At 40.8% G+C, this 13,059-nt stretch overlaps 1 protein-coding gene across 8 annotated transcripts in view; it reads left to right on the forward strand.

Annotated features, from left to right (window-relative positions):
- Positions 1-13,059, forward strand: part of DACH1 (dachshund family transcription factor 1) — a 372,289-nt gene that overhangs the window by 248,359 nt on the left and 110,871 nt on the right. For 4 of the 8 annotated variants that reach the window (XM_079972639.1, XM_079972640.1, XM_079972641.1 and 1 more), the window contains exons 4-5: positions 11,003-11,158; positions 12,252-12,424. In XM_079972639.1, coding sequence (XP_079828765.1) covers positions 11,003-11,158; positions 12,252-12,424 — 329 coding nt within the window. The remainder of the gene's footprint in view (positions 1-11,002; positions 11,159-12,251; positions 12,425-13,059) is intronic. The other 4 variants (XM_079972643.1, XM_079972644.1, XM_079972645.1 and 1 more) reach the window with 1 other exon arrangement.

A 13,059-nucleotide genomic window follows, 5' to 3' on the forward strand; every position in this document is an offset into this window, starting at 1 on the left:
TAATTGAAGTTAGGAAGCACTGAATTTCAAAAAGGATATTCACCGCTGCAATTTCTTACATAAATCAAACTGGAAATAAGACACATTTTACAATTCAATTTAAGATCCCACTGAGACAATAATGTTGCAAGCTGTGCATTTTGCAAAGTAATATAGTAATGTCTAGTTTGCATTTTTTAAAAACCAAATTAATCACACTTTATTGAATATGTTGAAGCAAACCTAAAATTCATCTATTATTAAAAAATATTGTGCAACAAACACAAACTATATTTTATACATAAAGGACAAACTCATTTATTCATTAGGATAAAACACTTGGAGTTTGCATTTTGTAACTATGAAAGAAATGACATTTGCTACCTTTAGTATTTTGAATATTTAAACACTTGTTCAGTACAAAACAGGCTGCTTGAAAAATTGTTCTAATAATATAATGTGTTATTGGTCCAGCAGATCATTCCTGGTCTTGCTTACTCCAACACAGACATTCCATATCACTTTCTGGATCAGGAATATGAGCACAAATCACATGAACATCCCATATGATCATTAGGATGTACATCTCATTGGGAATGTGCATCAATGTACTTTGCACTGTTTTCCACAGGATATAAAGTGACGTGCATCCCCACCCATGTTGTGGCAAAACTGGTGGGTACTAGTTAGTTCCATTTGAAGTTCCATTTCAGTGAGACTGAGCCCTGACTCAGGGCTTGTCATATGAGCTCTTGACCACCTGTCTTAGGTATTCTGAATACCAGGTAGAACTGTGTGTCAGACTGGGACTGGGAAGAACTCGGTCCAAATTTTCGCTATCTCAGTCTCGCAGAATGGTCTTGAGATTGATGTTCTCTCTGCTGACCCCTAAATAGCTAACTTTCTTGGGAGTTAGGTAGTAGTGAGCCCCACACATTCAGGTGGGATATTCTCCCGTAATCTGAATAGTGTTGGGTCTGTATGTTCTGTTGAAATAAATGGGCATTCTGTTTTAGATTCAGGTGACCACACTTAACAATAATTTGAGTAGCCATTTTCCTGGCAAATCAGTTAGCTGGTGTTAACTAAACAACTCAGGATAAAAAGACAGCTGAGGAGTATATATAGGACAACCTGGTCAATCTTTAAAGCTACTTGCTCTTAAAAGCTTGTAAAGCTTTCATAAGTGTCAACATACAATTATCACTCAATTATTTCTCATTGATGTGAGCATTTAAGTTGTCTTTGAAAAAAGTATGCTATAAATTGTGAAGGTATTTTTTTGATGATACCTTCAGGTACTTCAATTTCCCTGCTAATGTATTTGTAGAAGTTCTGTTCTTTATACTTTTCAACCCTTTCTGTTTTTTCATTCCTCTTAAGAGGATGAAGCAGTTTATGAAGCTCTGAAGCTTGACTAGGAAAAAAGGACTGTGGACTTTTGATTATTACTGATTGTCACTTGAGATAAAATTTATAGTGTGGGAAGCCACGTCTTAGGGACTGTGACTCTATTGCATCATGCAGTTTTAGTTTACTTGTTAATAATTCACTGATAATAATCATCCACGCAATGAAATTGTTGGAATGTAATGCTCAGCCATGTGTGGGGAACCTTTTAGCCCAAGGGGCACATCTTCTTGTAGGGAAATGTTTGGGGACCACGTGCCAATGGTGGGTGGGACCAGAGGAAAACGTAGGTGGAGCAAGTGATGTAATTCTTAACGTTGTGTCCAAACATAAATTTGAATTTTTATACCTGCATATAAACACAGTGGGGCATGGGTGGCGCTGTGGGTTAAACCACAGAGCCTAGGACTTGCCGACCAAAAGGTCAGCGGTTCGAATCCCCGCGACGGGGTGAGCTCCCGTTGCTCGGTCCCTGCTCCTGCCAACCTAGCAGTTCGAAAGGACATTAAAGTGCAAGTAGATAAATAGGTACCGCTCTGGAGGGAAGGTAAACAGTGTTTCCGTGCGCTGCTCTGGTTTGCCAGAAGCGGCTTAGTCATGCTGGCCACATGACCCGGAAGCTGTACACCGGCTCCCTCGGCCAATAAAGCGAGATGAGCGCCGCAACCCCTGAGTCGGTCACGACTGGACCTAATGGTCAGGGGTCCCTTTACCCCTTTACCTTTATAAACACAGTGATGTGAACAAAATGCTCAAGGACAGTACAGAGGAAAGCCAATGAAGCCTTTGACCTGGGGAGAGGAGATAGAATCATAGAATCATAGAATCATAGAGTTGGAAGAGACCACAAGGGCCATCGAGTCCAACCCCCTGCCAAGCAGGAAACACCATCAGAGCACTCCTGACATATGGTTGTCAAGCCTCTGCTTAAAGACCTCCAAAGAAGGAGACTCCACCACACTCCTGGGCAGCAAATTCCACTGTCGAACAGCTCTTACTGTCAGGAAGTTCTTCCTAATGTTTAGGTGGAATCTTCTTTCTTAGTTTGGAACCATTGCTCCGTGTCCACTTCTCTGGAGCAGCAGAAAACAACCTTTCTCCCTCCTCTATGTGACATCCTTTTATATATTTGAACATGGCTATCATATCACCCCTTAACCTCCTCTTCTCCAGGCTAAACATGCCCAGCTCCCTTAGCCGTTCCTCATAAGGCATCGTTTCCAGGCCTTTGACCATTTTGGTTGCCCTCCTCTGGACACGTTCCAGTTTGTCAGTGTCCTTCTTGAACTGTGGTGCCCAGAAGTGGACACAGTACTCTAGGTGAGGTCTGACCAGAGCAGAATACAGTGGCACTATTACTTCCCTTGATCTAGATGCAATACTCCTATTGATGCAGCCCAGAATTGCATTGGCTTTTTTAGCTGCCGCGTCACACTGTTGACTCATGTCAAGTTTGTGGTCAACCAAGATTCCTAGATCCTTTTCACATGTACTGCTCTCAAGCCAGGTGCCACCCATCTTGTATTTGTGCCTCTCATTTTTTTTGCCCAAGTGCAATACTTTACATTTCTCCCTATTAAAATTCATCTTGTTTGTTTTGGCCCAGTTCTCTAATCTGTCAAGGTCATTTTGAATTGTGATCCTGTCCTCTGGGGTGTTAGCCACCCCTCCCAGTTTGGTGTCATCTGCAAATTTGATCAGGATGCCCTTGAGTCCATCATCCAAGTCGTTGATAAAGATGTTGAATAAGACCGGGCCCAAGACAGAACCCTGTGGCACCCCACTAGTCACTCTTCTCCAGGATGAAGAGGAACCATTGATGAGCACCCTTTGGGTTCGGTCAGTCAGCCAGTTACAAATCCACTGAGTGGTAGCATAGTCAAGACCGCATTTTACCAGCTTCTTTATAAGAATATCATGGGGCACCTTGTCAAATGCCTTGCTGAAATCAAGGTAGGCTACATCCACTGCGTTCCCTTCATCTACCAGGCTTGTAATTCTGTCAAAAAACGAGATCAGGTTAGTCTGACATGACTTATTTTTCAGAAATCCATGCTGACTATTGGTGATCACAGCATTCCTTTCTAGGTGCTCACAGACTTTTTGCTTAATGATCTGCTCCAGAATCTTCCCTGGTATTGATGTTAGACTGACTGGGCGGTAATTATTTGGGTCCTCTCTTTTCCCCTTTTTGAAAATAGGGGCAACATTTGCCCTCCTCCAGTCTGCCGGGACTTCGCCTGTTCTCCAGGAATTCTCGAAGATGACTGCCAGTGGTTCTGAGATCACATCTGCCAGTTCTTTTAATACTCTTGGATGCAGTTCATCTGGCCCTGGAGACTTGAATACATCTAAACTAGCCAAGATGTTGTCTCAGGACAGGGTGTGGCCTAAGGAGAGTTCAAAGAGAAGCCTGGAGGACAGATATAAGCCCTTAGGTCTGAGGTTCCCCAGCTCAGTGATAAACTGTGGTTTTGCATTACATGAGCAAGCCTTTCGCTTGTGAGGTGTCTTCAACCACTCCGTCTCTGGTGTAGCTGTGAGGAGATTTGAAGCATTGCATTTCCAATTAACTGGGGCTTATTATTTTTGTCAAACCTGAAAGCTTGGCTAATCCTAAGTATGGTTTACTTGAGTCCTCTGAGTATAGGGTGGTATAATAATAATAATAATAATAATAATAATAATAATAATAATTTATTTGTACCCCATCCATCTGGCTGGGTTTCCCCAGCCACTCTGGGCGGCTTCCACAGAGACAAAAAATACACTAAAATGTCACACATTAAAAACTTCAATAATAATAATAATAATAATAATAATAGAGTGAGAATTGTAACCCACAGAGTCAAATTTGGCAAGCTTCCCTAAGTCAGAGTTAAGCCTGACCACAGTTTGTCTGGATTTGGACTTAACACAGAAGTGGAACGGAAGGATCCCAATCTTCTCATGACCATGTGGAGGAAGAGTGCAGACGAATGTGCCCAAGTCTGGATCTAGACACGTCAAAGAAGCGATTCAGTTAAACATGTTATAAACTCATACAGGGAAATCCAGTAGGGAAAGATGAGACTTCACAGCACCATCTGGTGTCAAAGTGTTATATCCAGTGCTTTTTCTTCTAAAAAAAATGTTGAGGGGTACTCTCATTTTGACTCATGAAAATCATCATTTTATAGTTAAAATTGGGAAAAATAAATACAGTAAATGGACAAAAGTACAAAGATTCACAAAATGTTTAGGGGTATGCGTACCTCTGCGTACCCCCCACCCCACCCCCCGAAAAAAGCACTGGTTATATCACATATACAATGCATTTGAACACTTTTTCTTTACCAATCTAGCTGAGTCCCAAGTCTCATTCATGACTTTTTTATTTTGTAATAGGGGAGGTCAAGAAATTGCCTAGAAAAAGGCCTCTGTGATTTGCAACCTGCCATTTTGAATGCACCCCACAGTGCATGGCAGTGCGTTGTGGTTTGACAAACTTGATAGTGAAACATCTGCCAATCTGCAATATATGGTTGGTGGGGTGCTTTTCGCTTGATGGGTCACAAGTTGTGAGTGCAATAGGTTCTGAAGGCATCATGCCCTTCATGGGAAAGTAATACCAATGCTGTTGAAGTAATATTCTGTTCTCTTCGGAAGTATTTCCTTAATGCACCATTTCTAGTTTAATCATGCTCTGTATTAAGTAGAACCTTTCATCTGAAGATCTCAAGATGCTTTAGTGAGGTGTAGTCTCTCTTCCATATGGTAACTAATTTCAAACGGTTAAGCTTCATCACATAAAAGTAAAGTGCTACGCATATTCACATTTTGAGGAAGGAGAACCAGATTTTTGATTTGGATTATTATACTGAAGAAGATCCTTCATTTATTGAGGGACCAAAATGATTAACATTTAGCAGATGGAGTATAGGTATTTTCAGCATAGAATATAATCATACATAGACTATAGTAGGCCAAGGCAATGTTCATATAAAAATACAGAAGATGTATAAGGGCCAAGGGATACCTTATGAGGGAAAAATGAAGGTCCCTTGACTTCATTGGGACCTAAGTTCAGCCACCTTAGTTCAGATCCAAGCCTATGTTAATTAGATTCCAAATGGTTAATGCCTGTAGAAAGATGCAGGTGGAGAATCAGATTAATTACAAATATCTCTGCAATTTAAATTATAACAACCAGAGAATAAGGCATAGGTGAGACGTCCCGGATAATCCCTTAGACAACGATTTGGACACTGAATTTGGCCCCGTTAATCACATTTTCTTTTCTTCCCAGACCAAAAACAAGGAACATTAGTGGGCAAAAATATTACAGAAAAAGGGAAAATAAGACAATACATCTTTTGTTGTTTCTCCAAAGATGGTTTGTTTTTTTAATTTAAAAAGCACACACATGCGTTATATTTATTTAGTGTTCAACTATTTACACGGAACACAAATAGAGTGATATAGCTATGAGTTTTCCAAGCTGTTCAGTACTTGCTTGCTTTCTGACACCCATATGATTTCAGAAACTTTTCTTTTTCTTTCATTTTCTTCTTCATAACTAGGCTTGAAGCTTACATTTTCAAGTTTCCATCAGTGGCTGTCAACTCTTTGTAATAAGCTTAAGAGCTTGGACACCTGATATCCCTGGGTGCTGTAGGGCACCCTTTTAGAAGCTGTTTTCTTTATATTGAGAGGAAATTAGGTTTTAGAACCATAAATTAATTAAATTATGCAAAATGCTCCAGCTTCAGCATATTTCCCCTCTCGCCTCCTTACAAAGAAAAAAACCACAAAGCGACAACATAAAAGTTTCACACACAGTCATGCAGTATTTTAATAATACTAGTCTGACAAAGCTGTATTATTTCAACCATGCGTTGGTGCAGAGCAAGAGGCTGCTTTCCTTGTAATCATGTGTACAAGATGACGGAACAGAAAATGACTAATTGTGTATTGGAACTGGGTGGAGTCTATACACATATAAAAAAAGTTGTGAAAATGTTTTCCCAAAAAAAAGTTTTGAAAAAAATATATTGAATTTGCCATAGCTCACCATCGCCATCTAGTGTCAGATTTGTATAATGCACTTTACAACACATTTAACACATTTTATTTGCAGCTGTATAGCTGAGTCCCTGCTTCACATAATAACATTGGCTATAATACAGCATAGAACTAAGCATGCTTAAGCCCTCATTCATTCATTCATTTTGAATGTACTTAACTCTGTATAGGATTGTGGTCCATTATATCCACTGGGACGCAGGTGGCGCTGTGGGTTAAAGCCTCAGCGCCTAGGGCTTGCCGATCGAAAGGTCGGCGGTTCGAATCCCTGCGGCGGGGTGTGCTCCCGCTGCTCGGTCCCAGCGCCTGCCAACCTAGCAGTTCGAAAGCACCTCCGGGTGCAAGTAGATAAATAGGGACCGCTTACCAGCGGGAAGGTAAACGGCGTTTCCGTGTGCGGCTCTGGCTCGCCAGAGCAGCGATGTCACGCTGGCCACGTGACCCGGAAGTGTCTGCGGACAGCGCTGGCCCCTGGCCTCTTAAGTGAGATGGGCGCACAACCCCAGAGTCTGTCAAGACTGGCCCGTACGGGCAGGGGTACCTTTACCTTTTTATATCCACTTTGGTGCAGTTTGAAATGCCATTTCAACTCTGAATGTTTTCCAAGAGTAAACTATTGAGATGGTTAGATAATCCGATAATTATGAAAGACCAATGATTTAATTAATTAAAGGTGAGGTTTAAATAACCTTTTCTAAGAACCTGTAGGGGGAAAAAAGCTATCCTGTTTATGGACAAAACAAAATTGCAAACATTTTGCACAGAAGCAAGTTTCATTCTTTGAGATTAAACCACTGTGGTGATTGTGGCGGGAGAGGACAACAAAATGGTTGTCGCCTGTACATTAGCCCACCATCAACTATTTATTCTTGTTTAAGTACAATTCCTTGTCACCAGAGCTACCAAGTGAATGCTTAAATACTAAGCTGAGTTTAAATGAGTAACAAATTTGAATGGTTTGTTTCATTTCTCTGTGATCCATTTGGTTTTTTGGTTTGATATGAATCTATGTGATTAAAAAAATATATCACATTTTGAATTCCCCTTACCCCACTACTGATGACTCCAGAGCCAAATGTCTTCTTATATAAAACAAGCGTTGCCAACCCGCTCTGTAAGTCCTTCACTGGCACACCTAGGCAGGGGGCCCAGACTGTGTTGTTGTTTAGTCGTTTAGTCTTGTCCGACTCTTCGTGACCCCCTGGACCAGAGCACGCCAGGCACTCCTGTCTTCTACTGCCTCCTGCAGTTTGGTCAGACTCATGTTTGTAACTTCGAGAACACTGTCCAACCATCTTGTCCTCTGTCGTCACCTTCTCCTTGTGCCCCCCATCTTTCCCAACATTAGGGTCTTTTCCAGGGAGTCTTCTCTTCTCATGAGGTGGCCAAAGTATTGGAGCCTCAGCTTCAGGATCTGTCCTTCCAGTGAGCACTCAGGGCTGATTTCCTTAAGAATGGATGTGTTTGATCTTCTTGCAGTCCATGGAACTCTCAAGAGTCTCCTCCAGCACCAGAATTCCAAAGCATCAATTCTTCGGCGATCAGCCTTCTTTATGGTCCAGCTCTCACTTCCATACATCACTACTGGGAAAACCATAGCTTTAACTATACAGACCTTTGTTGGCAAGGTGATGTCTCTGCTTTTTAAGATGCTGTCTAGGTTTGCCATTGCTTTTCTCCCAAGAAGCAGGCGTCTTTTAATTTCGTGGCTGCTGTCACCCAGACCGTGAGCTTTCATCAAATAAAAAAAGTAAGTGTCTAGCCCCCCTAGAAAGAAAGTTGTGAAGTAAACTGTGCAGTTACCCTTCTAAATGATTTCTCTGAAAACAAGGTGTCACCCTGGCTGCTCCCACTTGCTGGTGTTTTTGGCCAATGAGTAAAATCAGAGCTGTGATGGACAAGTGAGTTGTTTGGATGCCAGTGAACAGGAATCTCCGAGGTCTTGAAGAACTGCTGTTTCCCTTTCCCCTCTTAACAGTTTTCCTACTCTTCTCAAATTTTCTAGTTCTTGGAATATCCATAGTTTACCCTTCCTTTCCCCCTAGCAACCAGGATGCATATTTTCTGTTGGGTTAATCTGAGGTCAGGTAGTCAATAGAAGTTATTTTCTGCAATTACAATTATTTCGGATGCTTTTAAAGAACCCCTCTTCCCTTCAAAAGCAAATGTGAAAATTTTGCAGAGGCATAGGTGTGTCTCTTGCTGTGAAGGAGCTAAAAGCCAAGCATTCATTAAGAATTCACTGTATACGTGTCTGCTGAGAGATAGGTCTCTTCGTGTTTAATAGGAATTACTCCCAGGTAAGTGGGTACAAGATGGCAGCCTAGGCTTTGGTTTTATGGCTGACTCTGGTGGTGGCAGCAGGGGGGTTCTTGTGCCCTTAGCAGAAGTATGACAGGGAAAAATTCAACACGTCAAACCTTTTCTAATATGGCAATACAATTATGGAAAATGCTTCACCATTACAATGTGCCCTCTGGTCAGGGACGTTTGCTGTCCCCTTATAAGCTGAACGTATGTATGGTGACCTGTCAAGCACACCGATCTAGAATCCTGTCTCCAGACTTAGGTACTATTGTTGATCGTCTTCACAAGGTTTGGTGTTGTTTCACCAGCAAATACCGTATTTTTCCATGTATAAGACTAGATTTTTTTCCCTAAAAAACAATGTCCAAAATTTGGGTGCATCATATATGGGGGCCATATCCCCACATTTTCTTAAATTGGAGTCCCTCAGAATAGGGGGTGTCAAAATATACATGGGGGCGTCTTATAGACGAAAAAAAACCAGTATATAATATTGAGTTGCTTGTAGTTTGGGTTGGGATTTTATTTTAACTTTTATTTCACTGTGATTCATGCACAGGAAATTTTTATCTTTGTCTGAATATGATTAAGGCAAATGGCAAGTCGAAATAAAGTTGATGATGATAACTAGTGGCAAATTATAAATATTATAAGCATGATAACACAGGCTGAAGAGGGCAGAGGAAACATGGTGCTTATGTGCTCCCTAATTTAGATAACTAACCAAGGAAAAACAACTATGAATATTTAGTCTATAAACTTGGTCTGAGATCCTAACAATTTAATGCAATAGTTGTCAGGAAAAAACAAACAAACCTTGAATGTATTACAAAGCATACAGGTAGATCTCACATTGCGCTGATTCTACGTATGTGATTGCAGCTTTACACGGATTGCAGAAAATAAAATAAAATGAATAAATTGGGGAAAACACTGGAAGGGCCATGCAAAATGTCACGGGAGTTCTTGTGCAACCTTCTGGGAGCCTGGAAAGCAAGGCAGGGTTCTCCTTCTGTGGCAGGAAAACACATTGTGGAATGAGATTTTAAAGCACACACCCCTCACCTTGCTTTCCAGACTCTGGGAAGGTCACACAAGGGCTCCTAAGCAACCTTCCCAGACCCTGGAAGGCAAGGGGGCAGGTCATAAAAGCTATTGACCTTCTGTGGGTGGCAAGGCCCACTCAGCACCGACTTCAGACAGGTAGAGATGGTCACCTGGGGCTATACCAGGGGTGATTCTGACTTTCAATATTTTTCTTATACACACAGTAGCTAGGAATGTAACCCCCATGTAAGATGAGATCTACCTGTATTTAAAAGTATTTACAGTAGTTCTCTTAATAGTGTATACCGCTCTACAATGAACGGAATTTTCTTTAACTAAACATACAATTAACAGTACCACATTTCATTTGATTTATCTCTCTAGTGATGCACTCCTGTGTTCGCTTAGTTAAGGTTAACTCTCGCTTAAGTCAGCAGAATGGTCTTCTTAGTAAAGATGCACAAGACTGTCGTGCAAGTTAAATTAAAACAGAACTAAATATTTTTCAGTTTATTGAATATCAGAGCAGCAATATTTCTTGCATGGTAAGGCTCCCATAATTAGAAGGCTTGAAGCAATTATTGTAGCACTTTCTATAGCAGACTGCAACGTATGTAGGAATGAGTTTATCACACACAAATACACATATGCTGCCACTAAAGGCACTCATTTAAATGCATGTTATTTTAAAAGTGTGGCATAAACCCATCACCATCTTCTGAATTCCTTGCTGTCTACAAATTCTTTTCTAGTTGTGTTTATTAAGAGTTAAAAGGGGTAAGGGGTAAGAATTGGTAAGATTTTCATTAAAAATAACAGATTGTTCCACCATGTGTAACTTTTCATAGATTACTTGGAGGTTAGTTGGTTGGCATCCATCTGTTTTGGGAGAGAAAGAGTGTCCGTTCAGGGTAATGTCAAACCATTGGAGAGTTACAGCACCTAAAGAGATTTATATAACTTTTTATAGGATATACAATAACATTAACAACAACAAAAAACCTCCAGTAAGTTAAATTGAATTAGACTAGGATATACGTTAAAAATAAAATATTTCCAATTCTCCGCCCATGGATCTTCCAAAACTGATTTGACAATTGCAAAAGGAATTAACCTGATCTCCTTGGTTGCAAATTCAGAAGCTTCAATTTTGGAATTATCCTGCATCCCAATAATTTATATTCATTCCCCACAGGAAGCACTGATGGTTCTTGGGATAGAGAGAAACTTCAGTCTCCCCCAACCCAAGGATTGCAGGCCTCTGTTAACCACCCCAGCATGCCTGGACAGCATAACATTCCAGTTAATCATCCTCTTAACCCTCTCCAAAAGAACCACCTTCTGCCAAATGGTATGGCTTAACATCTTTCCATGTTCATATTCAGACTTTATCAAATTCCTATATTTTACATTAAAGCGTATACTTAAAAATCAACACCAACCCCCTCCCAGCAAACAAAAATTGTGATTTCATACAACGTAATAAAAAAGATGATGTTTCTTATGGGATCAGACTTTCGGAAATAACGAGTAACAAAAGGGGCAAATATTTTATTTAACACATTTCAGTGAGGGTTCAACTTGGTTACATAATAAGCAACAAACAACATCCTTCTTTCACTGAAGGCTTAGATGTACATTATAGTCAGTTGGGTATTGCACTTCACCTCAACATATCTGTGATCTACTTGAGAGCTGATTTAGGCATGCAGATAAATCATGTGGTGCAGTGTTGCCGGGACCATACCATTTATGACTGCAGTTTGAGGAATCCACATGGCAGTGCTTCCTCACATTCAATGTAATTTATTTATTTGGAACTTTTTGTCCTGCTTTCCTCACAGAGTTTCCAAGGACTCCAAAAAGTGAATCATGATGCAGACACTATTCCTTCCATACATTAAGAGTCAGTTTTCTCTAGTCTGCTTCTGGTGCTATTATACATTCATGTGTTTCTTCTTTAAGTGATTCTGCAGCCAACTTCATCTGCTGCTCAGTGTGTTCAGAGTTGTACCCACACCCTTTATTTACCTGCTAGGCTCTGGAGGTTCTTCTGGTGGGCATCAGGGCAGCTTCTGAAGCTATGGAAGTCGCCCACTCACCAGTATTGGGTCCTGGCAATTCTCTCCAACCACTTGGTCAGCCAGCATACCCTCAACTAATGTAGGAAAATTAAATTATGGGAACTAGATGGTATTTGGATTTGGACACGTGTAAAGTCCTGAACAGATCACATTCCTGCTATTTATTGAGCAGTCATAATAATAGTAATTTAAAACATGTTTCCTTGTTAGAAGAACATTTGTGAACATTCAATAAATTGAATGAAAATTTGTTGCTTGGTGAATAGTTAATTTGCCTTTGCTTCATGTTAAAAATGTTTGTGATACCCAGCACTTAAAAATCATAAATGTGTTTATTTTGCTTTATTTTGTTCCCCTTAGGCCTGGAGCTCCCTTTTATGATGATGCCCCACCCGCTCATTCCTGTCAGCCTGCCACCAGCATCTGTGACAATGGCAATGAGCCAGATGAACCACCTTAGCACGATTGCAAACATGGCAGCCGCAGCACAAGTGCAGAGTCCTCCCTCAAGAGTTGAAACGTCTGTTATTAAGGTGAAACAGGTTTGGTTGTGGTTTTTTTTAAAAAAAGTACTGAGAGTAGCAATGATATCTTTGTTGACTGTTTTCCATTCTTAGACCTACGTTTCCTCAATCATAAAATAAGATTCTCTGACTGGAACAAATCATACTAGCTGGAGACATTCATTAGTTCACAATGCAGCCAATGTTAATTTAATTGTTCCCTCCTGTGGTTCCAGAGGGCAGCCTTTTTTCAGGGACAGCGCCACTTCCTGGTTGGAAGGTAGTGCCAACCTGATTTTATTACGTTGAGGAGCTCTGTACCACCCCAGGCTGGCCCTACCTTCCCTGAACCGGAATGTGGGCTTTGGACTGCTATATTTAGTGGGCTTTTTATTCTTTATTTTATTTTATTTTATTATTCATTTGTAGCCTTTTGTAAAACTTTCTTCCTGGCTTTGTCCATGAGGCCAAGATAGTATGAAAGCAGGTGCCCAAGGCCATTCAGGCTCTTTAGCTTGGATTCCTTTATATCTCTGCCTCCTCTCAACCACTACCCAGATTGGACAGTCTCATTTTGTCTCCTCTCCAGCTGGGATCTTAGGGAAGGAAGGTATTTAGAGCATCTTTAAAGGCAGCAGTGGGGAAGACTGCATTTAATGGGGTTA

Source organism: Podarcis cretensis (genome assembly GCF_951804945.1).
Source record: "Podarcis cretensis genome assembly, chromosome: 4".
Lineage (NCBI taxonomy): Eukaryota > Metazoa > Chordata > Lepidosauria > Squamata > Lacertidae > Podarcis > Podarcis cretensis.